Raw genomic sequence first — 15,903 nt, forward strand, 5'->3', positions numbered from 1 at the left:
AAGCGGAACCTAAAGAAGATAAAAAAACTGCAGTTCAAGGCAAACTGGCTTTCTGCGGTGAAGAAGGTGGACAAGGTGGCTGTACAAAATCTGATGGCAGCGGTTAAGCGTAAGGCCCGGCAATCCGGATTTGGGTAAGGGGAAGCCTAACTGAATATTTATCTTGAATTTTGTACTAATTAAAGTTGAAGATGAAATTTCATTTGATTTTTTAAATAAACGATTTCACCGATTTACGCGCATTTTCCCTTGACCAAATTTTGACCGTATCACCCTTTATCATACCCGATTGGGATAAAATGTTTAGTCAGCAATCAACTGTCACTTCAATCCATAGTGCAGATGAGCCTGATAGCATACAGTAACGCATACAGTGGGCTGTCCCCTGAAAGGTAAGAAAATTCGGATACCAGATTTATAAGAGGTCACTTTGATTGGCATTTTGTTGCATCTTACCCCAGGGAGGTAACTGAGTTATAAAAATATTTATTTGAAAAATTTTTTTTTTCACCAATAGTGATGGTATGGTATAGGATGATGTTTTTATTATCATAAAGTTTGTAGGTGATATCATTAAGCCAATCCGTCATATTGGTTGAAGTTTTTTCGAGCTTCGAATAATGTTAAAATTCTCACACCAATTGCTTGATTTTTTTTAAATTTTCTATGACAATCAAAAACTTTAAAATACTATCTTAGGATGTGAGAAACTATGTCATTATCGTTTTATTATCATGAACTGATAGTTTCATTACATATTTTTAAAATAAAAATTGAATTAGTGCTGTGGAATACAAATGTAACTCGCTGTGGCATGACGCCCCGTTTGACGGTACTTTTCACACGACGTGCGTTTATGTTCACATGTTGAGCAGACTCATCTAAAACATTCTTGATTCAGAAAAGTTCAACAAAATTCAGGAGTCCTGAATAATCTACGATACGACACAGGTTTATTCGCAAGCTTTAGTTTTGACTGAATTATGAGAAAAATAACTACTATTCATCTTTAATGGCACCTAATAGACGCTTTCGCTTAATCGGAAGAAGTCCTTCGTCCATCTTGCTTCCAAAATCACAAAAGATTGCCTTTGCTCGTTAATGCCACCGGAAGTTGGCTCAAACGCAAGATTTAATTTCTTGCGCTCGTTTATGATGCACAAGTTTTTTTTCCAAACAGGATGGCAGGAAATTATTGATAAGTTGGAATCTTAAGTTGGTTAATTTTTGACCTAGAATTTACAACCCACTCATAACTATTTCAAGGTTCTCAAATTAGTTTGAATAATTGTAACAAATCTTTTAAGAATCTTTAAACTATAACTTACGTCCATGAAACAAACATTCCGATTTTTTTTCCAAAAATAAAAAGAACAGAATCCATAAAGCTGGAAAATAAAACTTTCAGGTCACCTCATTTTGCACCGTTATGCGGTAGCCAGCTTCAGCAGGAATTGGGTAGTGAATGTTTTTTTTTACGATTCCGGAATATCTTCACGAAAGCATACTGGCAGGCCAAAGCACACCGCTAGCATGGCACAATCAAACTTTAGAACTCATACCTTTTAGTAGCTAGATATAACTAGTGTACACTGAGTGAAGTGGCAAACGTTTTACGAGAGAAAGAGCGCGTGTTCTGGCACCATAATACTCGACCATCAACGGAGCGGGCCAACGGAAGTTGAACGAAGCTTGAATTCATGTTCGTAAATTTTGGCTGAAGTCATTTTGACTGCTAGAAGTTACGAGAAAATGACTGTTTACTATAACAGAACAGACAAAGAGCGCGACAATCGTCATGTCAGTAGAGTGCAAGTTTGGTAATCGGATTCCATATGGGATGGGTCATGGTATGATCCAATATTTGCACGATGAAAAATAGAAGAAATGAAAACAATTTTTGAAAAATATTCCACATCTGACTGATTTTCCATGAAAAATCATGTTAATTCCTGTTTGAGAAATTTCGGTTGCGCCAGTTAAACATAGACGCACCATCCTAGATTAATTTTGTAGGTAGGTCAAACGGGGCGTTATTTATGCAAGAGTAGGATTAGATGCAACATTTGTATTCCACAGACCACAAGACTTATACAATTTTTATTTTAATATGATGTTATTGAGTTATCATTTAATGATCACAAAATGATAATAATCTAGTTTATCACATCGTGAGATATTTTATTAAAGTTTTTGATTGTCATAGAAAATTTAAAAAATCGAGAAATAGATGTACAAATTTTTACATTTTTTTCATGCCGTTAAAAACTTGACTCAGTATGGCGGATTGGCTTAATGCTGTCATCTACAAACTTTATATTGCTTTTATTATCCTAAACCAAGATTTTTTTTGTTTTTTTTTATCCCTAAATGTAAAAAAACTATTACTGCAGGTGGTGCTTTATGCGTTATGACATCACAAATATATCAAAAATTTTAAATTTTTTTCGTTTTCATTTAAATTTTAATTTAATACAAAGTTTGTTGCAGCTTACCCGTTTTTCTAAGTGGGGTGAAAATGACATGTTTTTGTAAATTTGAAAATAATCGGTGAAATCAATTATTTTTCTGGCTTTGTCAATTTGATGTCCCATCAACCTTAAAACTTTTGATGTACTAGCGATATGATTATCTATGGACAAATTTTTGAAATTGAAAAGTGTTGCACGATGTCCCTGTTGTCGGTATATGATGGACTTCCAAACAGCTAGTTGAAATTAGACTTAAACCGGACTTGTAGGATTTATTTATACATAAAATGTTCTTCACTCTTTTCAAAACCCGGAATTTTTTACTTACTTTTTTATCCGTCTGTAATTTTCAATCCTTGAAATGTTCTTTCTTTAATAAGAAAGTTCCTATAGATTGAACCGTTTTCAAATCATAAAATTATGTAAATTTTTGCTATCGTTAACCAAATTTGAAAAAAAGTTATCAAACATGCATCAAATAAAGCTTAGTTCTTTTAGAAATGGGACACTTTCTTTTGTTAATAGCTCGTTTACTAGTAATCGGACATTCAAAATTTTGACAGCATTTTGTTGCCTGTAAAAAGTACTATTCGACCAATTTTTTTCAAAATTTAAAATTAATGCGTTTTTGAGATATTTACGATGCAAGAGAAAAGAAAAAAAATAATTTTGCACAGTTTCATTCAAAATCCATCATTACCAAATTGATAGCCGATAAAACCGTTGATTATTCAAAGAACTACTGTGTGTAAGTGGTGGAAAAGTATGGAAGTACTGTCAAAAATGTCCATAAAGTTCAAATCAACCATTGAAGTGAAGCATATGATCGGCAACTTCGGCTAAGGGTCATCAGGGAAGTCAAGTCTCATACCAGCATTTTTAATTTTCAATAAGCGAAAAACTAAGGGTAGATCGCTGAAATTTTCAAAAAAAATTTCTCCGATAAGCTGAAAGTGTTGCCTCTTAATGAGCCATCCAAACCTAACCTCCAACAAAAATTTTTTGCTAGTTCCACAGCTCGTAAGCTGTATATCTGGTTCCGAGGCAATGGGACAGATGATTTCTGATGAACGACAAAACTTATGAAATACCCTATTTTAAACAAATTCCAGTGTTTGAATCCTATACCACGTCTGCTCGTGGCAAATTCCCGAGTATATTAAAGTATGTATTTGCAGGTTATTTTGTATAAAATATAATGATTTGCTAAAATTCTGCTCCTGTGGAAAAAAAACAACAATTTTCAAAACGAAAACTATTGTTTTCACTCTTTTCAAAAGCCTAAAAAGAGTAATCTTTTATGTACCCTTCGCAACGTACGATCTATACTAACCGATTATTCTTTAAGTTCTATCTCCTCAAGGTTTTACTTCGTTATTGCCAGATTTTTCCAGCAGATATTCCATTAAAAACGCTCAAAAAGTAGCTCAAAAATAATTAAATTTGTTTATTTCGAAACAGCTGTATCCACTAAAGTGCCCTCAGTTTCTTTTAAAAGAGAAGTATTGGTCCGAATAGTATCAGAAATTGAAGGAGGAGGATGTAGCCACCTAAAATACAGATTAGACGAAGTATAAGTTTGAAAAACTGATCATTATCATGACTGAAAAAAGTGTGCGCTGACCGAAGGGAGGTACCAAGAAAAAAGTAAAACTTATCCTTACAAAAAAATGATAAATAATTTTTTTCAAATTTTTTCATGATTTGTCATAAGATTACCTTTATTTCCTTCATAGAAAGTATTTAGATCAAACGAAAGGTTTTTGAGATACACGCATTCGTAACTGTCCCATTTCTAAAAGAACTAAGCTTTACTTTACCAAATATTTCAGGAGGTTCTTTTTGAGAGTCAGCCAGAGTGCTTTAGAGGCCGCTTAGTTTACGTAAGCACGATTTTGATAATATCTGACCCTCATCCCCCCTGGTAAGACAAGGTAACAATTTTAAATACCCTCTGCAACCCCCCCCCCCTCCTCCCTTTAAAAACTTACGGTTCCAGTATTTTTGTGAAAATTTGTGTGGCTCTTAAATATGACATCCCTGCCGCAGAGATGTTTTTTAGTAAAAATTCATAAATTTGCTTTTTCATGACAATCTTATGTGGGGTTGTTTATATGTCAATTCTCCACAGAATCTTGCTTGAATTTTCGAATGAAAATTACATAATGAGTAATATTTAAAGTAAAAGATAAAGTTATTTGCTAGCTATCATGTGTAGAAATTTGAATTCGATAACATAGATATTAATGTTGATATATCAGAAACAAACATATTTCATTTCAACCCATAGTCACTTCCTAAAATCATAGTCACCCCGCCCGACGGTACTTCAAATAAATAGTGGTCATATCTCTCGTATCTCTTACTTATTCACAACTCCTATCTCAACCTCCCCGTGGTGCCGGCTGGGATGCGAGTAACCTAAGCGGAGATCGGGTACCCAACCCCGGTGGATGCTTTGGTCGCATGCAGACTCAGAGGTGGCCGCACGCGTCTGTCTCGCAGCGAGCGGCTGAATTTATGAACTACGGCTCCCTCCGGCTAAGTCCAAGATGACAGCCCCATTGTTACAGAATCCGAATGACCGAGCTGGAACTTTGACGACGACTTTTGGCATGAAAACACGAATTGGAACTTGGAACGTTTTAACCCTTGCTCAACAAGCCAAGCTGGCTTAACTTGCTAGAGAAGCTAGCCGCCTCAAGCTTGAAATTCTGGGACTGAGCGAAGTACGTTGGCTAACGCTGGAGAAAACAAGACACGGTCCGGGCAAGAACTGCTTTACTCTGCCATACGACAAGAAAACGCTACACGGGAACGAGGAGTTGGTTTCCTGTTAAGCCCGCAGACCCTTGCAGCCCTCATTAGATGGGAACCGATAAACGAAAGAATAATCGTAGCCCGATTTAAAACACTGGTTAGTAACCTCACAATGGTCCAGTGTAATTCGCCAACTGACGTTGCCGATTTGCAAGAGAAAGAGCAGTTTGTCCGCACCAAACGAAGCGCAGACATTACATCTGGCCATCACCTCGTTCTTGGTGAGATACGACTGAGAGTCGCGAGTGTCCAGCGGCGAGAGGAAAAAGTCGGATGTCGATACGAAAGTCGGAATTGAGTAGGCATGTACCGGGTCAGCCAAAGCAGCCGCCCGCTTACTATATGTGGAGCTGGAAAAGACAGTTACAAGAGTTTGTAGACGAGACAAGAGAGCCTTGACAAATTCCCTAGCCGAAGAGGGAGAAAGAGCCGCCGTTAATGGAGATATCCGATGAAAGGACTAATGCTAGAATGCCGCTAAAAGATCGAGTAGGTCAGTTATTGACCGATCGAACAGATCGGCTCAAACGATGGACTGAGCACTTCGAACAACTCTTCCGAGTCACGAATAGCGATGTTTAACAGTACCCGCAGCTCGAAGCGCCAACCGTAAGTCGCATAAATGGCGGCTACTCGGAAGCACCCTCGCTGGCTGAAATAGAAGCGGCAATTAAAAACATGAAATCCAACAAAGGTCTGGGATCGATTGCATCCCTGCTGAAATGCTGAAAGCCGACTCTGCCTTGCCAGCACAAAAGTTGCACCGTCTTTTCGCTGCCATTTGGGATACTGCAACATTCCTGGCCGATTTGATGCAGGGTATCCTCATAAAGGTCCCTAAGAAAGGAAACCTGATAGAGTGCGGTAACGTGCGAGGCATAACGATGATCTCTACAACGCTCGAATTCCAGGACTCTCTTCTGCCATCTCATCGAAGCACAGTACGAGGCATTTGAGTGCAAGGTCTTGCACGACGGTGTCTTGTCCGAACCAATCCCGGTAACTGCTGGAGTGAGACAAGGATGTATCTACTTTTTCTAATCGTAATGGATGAGATTCTGACTGGATCGATCGACTATGCACCGAACCGAGGATTGCCGTGGAATCCTTCAACAATGGAGCAACTGAACGACCTTGACCTGGCTGACGATATTGTTTACACAACACAACCGGACATGCAGAGCAAACTCGACGACCTCACCGAAAGTTCCAAGGCAGCAGGTCTCAAAGTCAATGTCGGAAAGACCAAGTCGATGGAGATCAACACAGGAAATCCCTCCAGTTTCATGGTTGCTGGGCAAATAGTTGAGAAAGTGGAGTGCTTCCAGTATCTTGGTAGCCAGATAACGTCTGATGGTGGTACCAAGAAAACCATCGAAACCCGGATAAAAAGGCCCGATTTGCGTTTGCGAGTCTTCGAAACATTTGGCGTTCACGCCAGATCTTTCTGGGAACAAAAATCCGAATCTTCAACTCAAACGTCAAATCCGTATTGCTGCAAACGTCGTTACCGTATACGGGTGCAAAACTTGGTGCACATATACGGTAACGACGCAAAAACTGCAAGTATTTGTAAACCGCAACAGGATCTAAAATCAGAAACTACATCGCCGGTGTCATCAAAGGGCCCTAGAAATCGAAATTCGGGAACGTCAGAGTAGATGGATTGGGCACGTGCTGCGAAAAGATGAGAACGAGATTTGTAGTGAAGCGCTTAAATGGAATTTAGAAGGACATCGAAGAAGAGGCAGACCCAGAAACTCCTGGCGGCGAAGCCTTGCCGCCGAAATACGAATTGTCGACGAGAATCTTGATTGGGACCAAGTGAAGACGCTGGCTCCGAATCGTCAACAGTGGATGTCTTTTACCACGGCCCTATGCACCGGAGGATTGGCGCAGGAAAATTAGGTACCGTCAAACGGGGCATCATGCAAAAGCAGGGTTAGATGCAACATTTGTATACCACAACACTCATTCAATTTTTATTTCAATATACTGTAATAAAGTTATCATTGAATGATAACAAATTGATGATAACATAGTTTTTAACATCATGAAAAAGTTTTTTAAAATTTTTGATTATCATAAAAAATATAAAAAATCGAGCAAAAGATGTACAAATTTTTACATTATTCGATGCCATAACAAACTTTATTCAATATGGCGGATTGGCTTAATGATATCACCTACAAACTTTATATTGCTTTCATTATGCTATACTGACACTGTTGATGTATAAATACTTCTCGGACAATCACCAAATGTTTTGAAATAAATATTTCTACAATTAAGTTAGCTGTCTGGGGCTAAATGCAACTAAATGCAAATCGGAACTAATACTCATAAATCGCGTTTCCATATGCTGGAATATGATTGTTTTGCATTATGCGTTTATTTACATTGAAATTTCATCCATTCTAAGATTTATTTTCATTTTTTTTAGCTAATAGAATATTTTGTAGTATTTTATCCCCCTGAATGTATGCAGCAGATTAACACTTTTTTCTTAAAAACATTTTTGTCAGAAAAAAATAAAAATTTGATTCGCACAAAACCAAAAATTACTGCAATTGGTGCTTTATGCGTTGTGACATCACAAATTTATCAAAAACTTTAAATTTTCAGATATTTTCATTTATTACAGATTAATTACAGAGTTTGTTGCAACTTACCCCTTTTTCTTAGTAGGGTGAAAATCGCATGTATTTGTAAATTTAAAAATAACTGGTAAAACCTATATTTTTTCTGACTACGTCAGTTTGGGTCCTATCAACCTTAAAACTTTTGATGTACAAGAGGCATGATTATCTATAAGCATTAAGATTTTAGAAGCCATTGAAGTTGAAAATTGTAGCATGTTGCCCCAGTTGACGGCGTAAGTGAGAAGTACTTTCTCGACGCAATATCTCAGGACAGTAAATAAATGAAATTTTCTGACTTTTCTAAAATGAGAAGCTCTACAATTTTTCAATTTTAGATTTTTGAAAAGCGCTAGTAGAGTCACCCAGCAAAAAAAGAAGAGGAAAATTTGCGGATTAGGGTCATATAGACCCACATTATTGTTCTGGTTGTAAAATCAAAACTTCCGAGCCGATTTCCATAAACATTGCCATTTTAAAATCGTCCAAATGTTTGCTATTTGATGCTTCATAGAAATTGTGTTTTGATTTTCATGGTTTTCAGAAAACGACCTCTAAGCCAAATAGTTACAAAAAATTGGTGTTTTGAATCAAGGATTACTCTTCACACGGTGGTACAAACAATATTTTTTTTTTGCATAATTTATATGCAGATATCCTAAAAAATTACGCTATGTACTCATTTTGGAGTTGAGAATATAATTGACGGACAAACAAATTTTTTTTATTTTAAATTGCTTGTTGATTTCAAATTATGATACAAATTTGAATAATTTTACATATAAAAATTTATTTATATACATCTTGTATAAATCTTCGGATACAGAAATTATTTTAAATCAAGTCTCTTTAAAGTGGAACTTACGAGGTATGAGCATATGTTTGTTATAAAAGCAGCATATAATGCATACACAGGTCAACAACCAAAATGAAAATATGCTTCTGTAGAGCAACAACGACGATTGAAACCGAGGTGGCCTATGTTAACTCATGCTTCTTCAATAAGCGGTACACTTGAATTGTGGATTATATTTTAATTTAAGATTTTTAAGAAACCCTTAACATACGCTAACTGTGGAGGGAAATTTCCTGCTTTATGAGTGTTTACCTGTCTGGAATCGTCGATAATATAAAAGTTTGCTGCACTTAATAGTTATTAACTTAAATTGTTTCAGGTTGACCGGCTGCATGTGAGCAAGCCATAACAAGTAGACCGCGTTTACTTCATAATCAAATTGAATTCATTGCAACGATCAAGCTGCGGCTGACGAAGAGATTATTAGTGCTTTACCAGTACTCTAGACGGTAGTTGATGCATATTAGGTTTAGGTACATATTTGTGTTGACCAGCGAGCGATAAGTGTGAACTCCAGAATGTAGGTTAGTGTATCATAATGTGAAGCTACTTACAATTTGTTTGCTAGGCTTAAAGGAATAATGTACTTCATTGTTCGATCCGGTCAGCGACGCCAAGCTGGATCCATCACAATGGCGCTCCTCGTCGTGATGGAGCAAATGTTCACCACCACCATTGCGGTTTATCAGCCGTGCCGAAGGACTCCGGAACAGGGGCGTAGGCAGAGTCGTTTTCGGAGGCCTTCGCTCTGTGTGGGGTTTCAGGAGATTTCCCGCCGTTGTTCCCGAAGCGTTGATGATGATGATGATGGTGCGATTTGTTGTGAAAAAAGAGAAAGAGGAAAGAAGAAATAAAATATACATTTACAGGTCAGATTGCTTGGAGAGGGGTCCACCAATAATTTTGCTTTGTGCTGATGGAGACGCATCGTTGATTGTGTTTGGAGTTATTGTTGTTTTCGCTGAAATGGATAATAATCGAAGTTGTTTGTTGTAACAATTATGATAATGACCGTTACGCTGAATATGGAAAAAGTTGCACGCTCGAATGAAGAAAGTCTTTCACCACACACAAGTGCCACAACAATTCACCTGGAGGCGGATGTTTGGAACACGCGAATTCCGTATTAGTACCTTCAACAAAAGCCCGTGATGCGAACAACTGGCGCGCGCGGCGAGTTTTTAACAAAGCTAATTGAGTGCTTCTTCAGAATGTTAAAGTTGTTTGAGCAGTGAATATTTTGAAAAAATTTAATCCCATTCCGTGTACTGGTCGGCGAATTCTAAAGAACGCTCTCTAAAAATCATTTAGTCAAAAGCAAATGGCCTTGAGCACTTTTAACAATACCATCTGGTTAGGGGTTCGTGTGATTGCATGATGGTAGCCATTATTGTCGTGACAATTATCCGGATTTGAATTGCTCAATTCTACGCAACTTACCGTCTGACAAATTCCCCGCTCCTCGGAAGTGGCAATTTGAATAAGTTGGTTACTTTCCGACACTTTTCGACGAGAGATCTTATCGGTGAGCAATATGCCGTAAGTTGGCTGTTGTGCAGTTTGCCAGGCGACATCTTCTAATGAATTTAGGAAACGAGCCGTTCTATGGCTGTGTCGTTTGAAGAAATGATACCTCCTTCCGACAACTGCTTGCTAGAAAATTATGATGGTGACACAATAATTGTCATTGGCTGTCATCATGCAACTGAAACTACGATAGATGACACTAAACTGATAACGGAAGACGGGTTTGGCGAGTAAGGATGCTTATAAATAGTGAAAATCCAATGAATAAGAATCAGAGGGAGTTTTTCCGAGTAAAAATTTTGTTCCATGTTGTTAAAGATGTACTATTGATCCAATTGAAGGTGGCATCTTTTATATGAAAATTGTGGCGTTTCCTTTGTAACGGCATCACTTATAAACGGGTGGGCAGAATGATGTGAAATTATCTGCGGTTTCTGGGGTGTTTGGACCAAGAAAGGTTTGTATTTTCAATACCTTCCCTTTCTAGATAAGGGGGGCTCCCGTACAAAATAAACTTTAAATAGGACACATTTAATGTGATTTTTATGAAAATTGGTAAACAAGAGTAATAAGACGGAAGGAGTTAATTTATTTTAGAGAATGACACCTCCCCAAATGGGGGGCTCCCATATTCCCCCATATTTGGCCGGGCTTCGACCAGACCGAACCGAGCACCATGAGAAAATTTAAAAACAACAGAAACTGAATCTCGTGTAACTCAAATATCAGTTCGAATAAGCGAGTATGATTGACTGAAATGACTTCCTTGTATATTATGAACTACCGATTCTGGTTCATAAACTTCAAAGATTTCGTCTCTAAATGGAAATATGTCCATTTCAAATTCAAGTGTCTCGAAAAAATGCTGATGGCGTTCACGACGTATACGATAAACTCAAACAATCGTTGAGCGGTTTAGAACAGGAAGGTCCCATACAAAATCAAGGTGTTGTACGACATTACTTGAACAACCGTTGAGCGATTAACGCCACCGTTCCTTAGTGCAGCGTTCAAATCTTCTAAACCAACGGCATCAAATCTAATCCCTGTCACGACATATTTAGACGTTCTGTGGGTCGATGATTTTTGCATTAAATAGTAAGATCATATCATCGAAAAATGTACGCTTAGTGTTAATGTAGTGAAATGTCTTTGAGAAAACATCAAGCTTCTTTGAGATCCCATATATGTTTACGTTTGTTCTTTTTGTAGTTTAAAACACAATCTTGTTTACGCAAAAAGATGATTTATTGTAATGAATAGTCCCTCCCACTTTTTTAGCGGAAGGCCCATAGAAATTCTTCAACTAAAAAATTGGAGGCGCCACCATAAACGGATAATCAATAGAACGTTAAACTGGCCGATTAGTTTTGGACCAATAATGGTTCGTATAACGATTTGAAAAACCTCAACCTTTTGGGAAGAGGTGCTCTCATACCAAAAAAACTTAAAATACAACTAAACTCGAACAATTTTCAGTTGATTTTTGTACAAAATGGTCCACAAGCATAATTTGATACAACAAGTTGATTGAGTAAGCAGAATAACCCCTCTCGCTTTTGGATTTGGGAGCTCTTATACAAAATTCAAACAAGTATCATCAAAACTTTAACATCTTTTATGTGTTATTAATGAAAAAAAAAACACATGCAAATTTTGTAATAAGAAAATGTATAATTGCAATGAATAATGAGTTTCTTTTCTAACAGATACTCCATATAGAACCAACATATGCAAGGCCGGATTAAAGGGGGGGGGGGGGGGGAGGCAATTGCTCCGAGCCCCCCGGCTCAAGGGGGTTTAACATTACTTTAATCATACTACTTCAATTTTTAAAAATCTATGAAAAGACATCAAAACTATAAAATCGGAATAAAAACATGAAATATAACAATTAAAAGGGCCCTCGTGAGATAATATTTAGAATAGTTTTTTCTTACATAAGTTAAGAGGGCCCCTAGAATAAGCAGTGAAGGTGTTCTCCCGCATTTTTCGGGCGGAGAATATCAAAATCTTGGTATTTAATTTTATTATTTTCAATCCAAAATCTAGACAACAAAAATGTAAACCAGTGTTTCTTGGGTTAAAATTTTACATTTTTTCCAGGAGTTTTGAATATATTCACATTAAGTTAATCAAACTTATAGTCTTTATGACAATCATTTAGAATTTTACCCGGGCATTATCTGGGTTAATACTGGATTTTCTTGAAATTTTTAGCCTTTCATTTTTGAAATTTCTGTTGGTTGATAAATTCTAAACTCTTTTACCTCCCTTTTTTTTGAAAATCAAATCTATAAAAATAAAACTGTAGTTGATTGAATGGGACCAATTTACTGACAGTACTCAGTTTCTTTATTGATTTTCCATCCCAATTTCTACCATAGACTTGGAATTCGAATTGAAACATTATCAACTGATTCAATCAAAATTTTATCCTCTTCTGAAGTAAATATCCTTATTTCATAATTTGAATCATTCTCAAATTATTTTTATCGTAAAAAAGTCTCTTAGTTGAGTTGCTACTATCATTGAGTGATTCTTTAACATGAATAATTCTAAGATTCAATTTATTGAGATTGTATACCCCCTTATCATTGAGGCAAGGTCATAAAAAACGATTTTTACTTACAACTTACCATCTTCTTCAGTGAACGTTTTCGAAAACGCTCACTGAAGAAGATAGTAAATTGCTATCGAAATACCGGTATCTGAATTTTTCATTTACTATGGTTGAATTAAAGTGAATGTTTCGATTGTACTGATTCAGTATTCAACACACAGATTCTTACATAGAACAGGCTGTGTTCCAATTATTGACCACGTAGACATTGCAATTGACTGTATACAGCAAGGGGTATTTCTGTGATAGTATACTTGAAGGGGAAATTTCAATTGTATTTACAAGCAAGAAACAGTTTGTTAGGATCCGATGTTATAATTTTATACAAAATGGTCCGAACCCACCACAGAGAATGGATAAAATGCTCTCATGAGTTACTCCAACTATTGCTTGATCAGCCTCTTCGTAACTATTATTCAAATAGGCAGTTAGTGTTCTCTTGATAGCAATAAAGAGCAGAAGCTATACCCCGTTTTTCAACCTCCCTAAAAACGTTGATTTGTTTCTTATAATAAAGTGGCCTTAAAGGTCTTGTAATAGGGAAAAGTAATTTACCAGAGTGTATTATTACACAATAAAGTGTCCGGATAGTGAAAAGGTGTTTTTCCTTAAATTTCCACTTCCGTTTGGGTGCAGCAGCCTTTAGATCCGAAGAACTGTGGACAATAATCTGTGGCCGTTCCGTAGTGAACTGTGGACAAACGGTGAGCCTTGACCTGCCCTAACACAGTTTGTTCGCATGAAAAAGATTTTTTTTTGAAAATTCCTATTTGAATTGTATTGAAGTGTGTTATTGCTAATTTGATAAGTTTATGACGTTATAAAACTATTTTTGATTCGAAAAGTCTGCTACGGAACATGCGTAGAAAATAAAGCTATTGCTAGGAGATTGGCCAAGCTTGGGCCAGATTTAGGCTTCATTCATACCAAACTTGCTTGTTCTAAAAGTCAAAGCTTCAGACAGAGAAAATAGCTGACAAAACAAACTTTGTTCATTACAACCAAAGCAATTGCTATTTTTTTCATACCACCTTATGTTTCAAATCTTAAGATACCTCCCAATTGTCATTAAGTAAATTTTTCTCGATGAAGTAAAATGCTGAAATGAAAAACTTATAAAATATCTATCCGGTCAATTTGCTAAACCAAGAATTTTAGTTAGTAATAAGGGTATTTAAAAAAAATTGAAAATTAAATTTTCATTTACAGTTAAAATTCGAACCACCAGAAGAAAATAATACCGCGCCCCCCCCGTGCTTAATCCGGCTCTGAACATGTGTTTAATCGAGACACAAGAACAATATTCATGCAATGTATACAAAATTGTGGAAATTTTACTAGAAACGATGATTCATGTATTTAACTGTATGGGTGTTCCATACAAAATCATGTTACGTCCATACAAAATCCATACAAAACATGTTATTTTTATAATATTCGGACGGAACACAAGCCATTTCAAACGAAACAATAGGGGAGAATGAGGATACTTGATCGCTGGGGATACTTGATTCCTACACCATATCTCGGAACCGGAATGTCATACAAATATCAAATTTTGGGGAAAAATGTGCCAAGTAGAAAAAAACAACAATGCTTTTATCTAAAAAAATTTCAAAATTTTATTTTATGAGTAAATGAACTTTGTTTGAAAAATTAAACAAATTGTGATTTGGAGATCTTTTTCTATCATTTTAAAATGTTTCTCATATGAAAAAATTATAACAAAAATATTTATTCCAATATGCCAGTCGTTAGAGTATAATATGAACTTCGTTATGCCATATTTTCAAAGCAATAGTAAACTGAGTTTTACATAAGCAGATATGGACCAACAGATGGAGCAGATAAACCGAAGTTTTACATAAGCAGATATGGACACGAATTCGAAATTAATTGATAAAAAGTACCAGTAATCAAGTAAAAATTATTAACATGAACAGATGATTCTCTGTATTCAAACACTCCATCGAGTTTGAACGTGGGTTCATACAAAATCGTTGGAAATTACGAATTTATCAAATATAATTGAAACCAATATTCACCATACCTTTTTTCTTCATATAATGAGAAGGCGACACCATCAGCATCCTCTAGCGGACAAAATGGAAGCACTAATTCGAGGAATTCGTCTAACTTGTGAATAGCGTGTATTCCGACTCGACTTGACCAGGGATGCCAGTTATGATAAATGAAATTGTTTGTTTCTATTCTTGCACGTAAAATAATTTTCACTTAAAAAATAAGTGACATCTTTAGTAAATTCTCGCCATACGTAATTTCATTTGAATTTTAAGTGATGGGTCAAGTGAAATTCACTTAAGTGACCGGTCAAGTGAATTACTGCGGTTATTGCGGATAGTGCGACTTCAAAATCTTCCCTGCTGCAAACCAGAAAATCTGTCCAGTTCAACCCACAAGCTGAAACATGATAACACCTTTAAATAACTTTTTCTTACATCACGTTTAACACAAAATAACGCCAAAATCGCCTAGAATAGAATTGATGGGAAACTCCAAATCCAGCATAAGCTTTAAACGCTGCTCTTCAGAATTTGTCATTTTGAACTCTGAAAATAAACACAATTACAACCCGACATTCAATTGAAATTCAAGTGATGGGGAAGTGAATATTTTTTCTCACTTCAAATTCAAGTGACGACTGAAGTGAATTTGGATGAATTCACTTGACATTTAAGTGAATGCCAAGTGAAATGTTTATGTCGCACTTGACTGAAAGAAAATCACTGGATCCTTGTTTATAAGTGAAAAATCATGTGTATTTTAAGAGTAAATTTGGGTTCAGTGTGCACCATAAAAATGTCAGTGAATCAACAAACAAACAAAAAGGAATTTAAGATAATATCTCCATTCCATACTTGTAAATATTTCTGAACAAAATATGGAGCGGAGAAATTACTTTCAATTACCTTCCTTATTTGATTGTTTCAAAAGATATATAGATTT

General features: G+C 36.2%; 1 protein-coding gene across 1 annotated transcript in view; it reads right to left on the reverse strand.

Annotated features, from left to right (window-relative positions):
- The window catches only part of LOC129739534 (titin), a 513,907-nt gene that overhangs the window by 21,317 nt on the left and 476,687 nt on the right, over window positions 1-15,903 (reverse strand). Inside the window, exon 17 of the mRNA XM_055731016.1 lies at window positions 9,341-9,534. Within this exon, the coding sequence (XP_055586991.1) occupies window positions 9,341-9,534 (194 nt within the window). The remainder of the gene's footprint in view (window positions 1-9,340; window positions 9,535-15,903) is intronic.

This window comes from Uranotaenia lowii, chromosome 1 (assembly GCF_029784155.1).
Source record: "Uranotaenia lowii strain MFRU-FL chromosome 1, ASM2978415v1, whole genome shotgun sequence".
NCBI lineage: Eukaryota > Metazoa > Arthropoda > Insecta > Diptera > Culicidae > Uranotaenia > Uranotaenia lowii.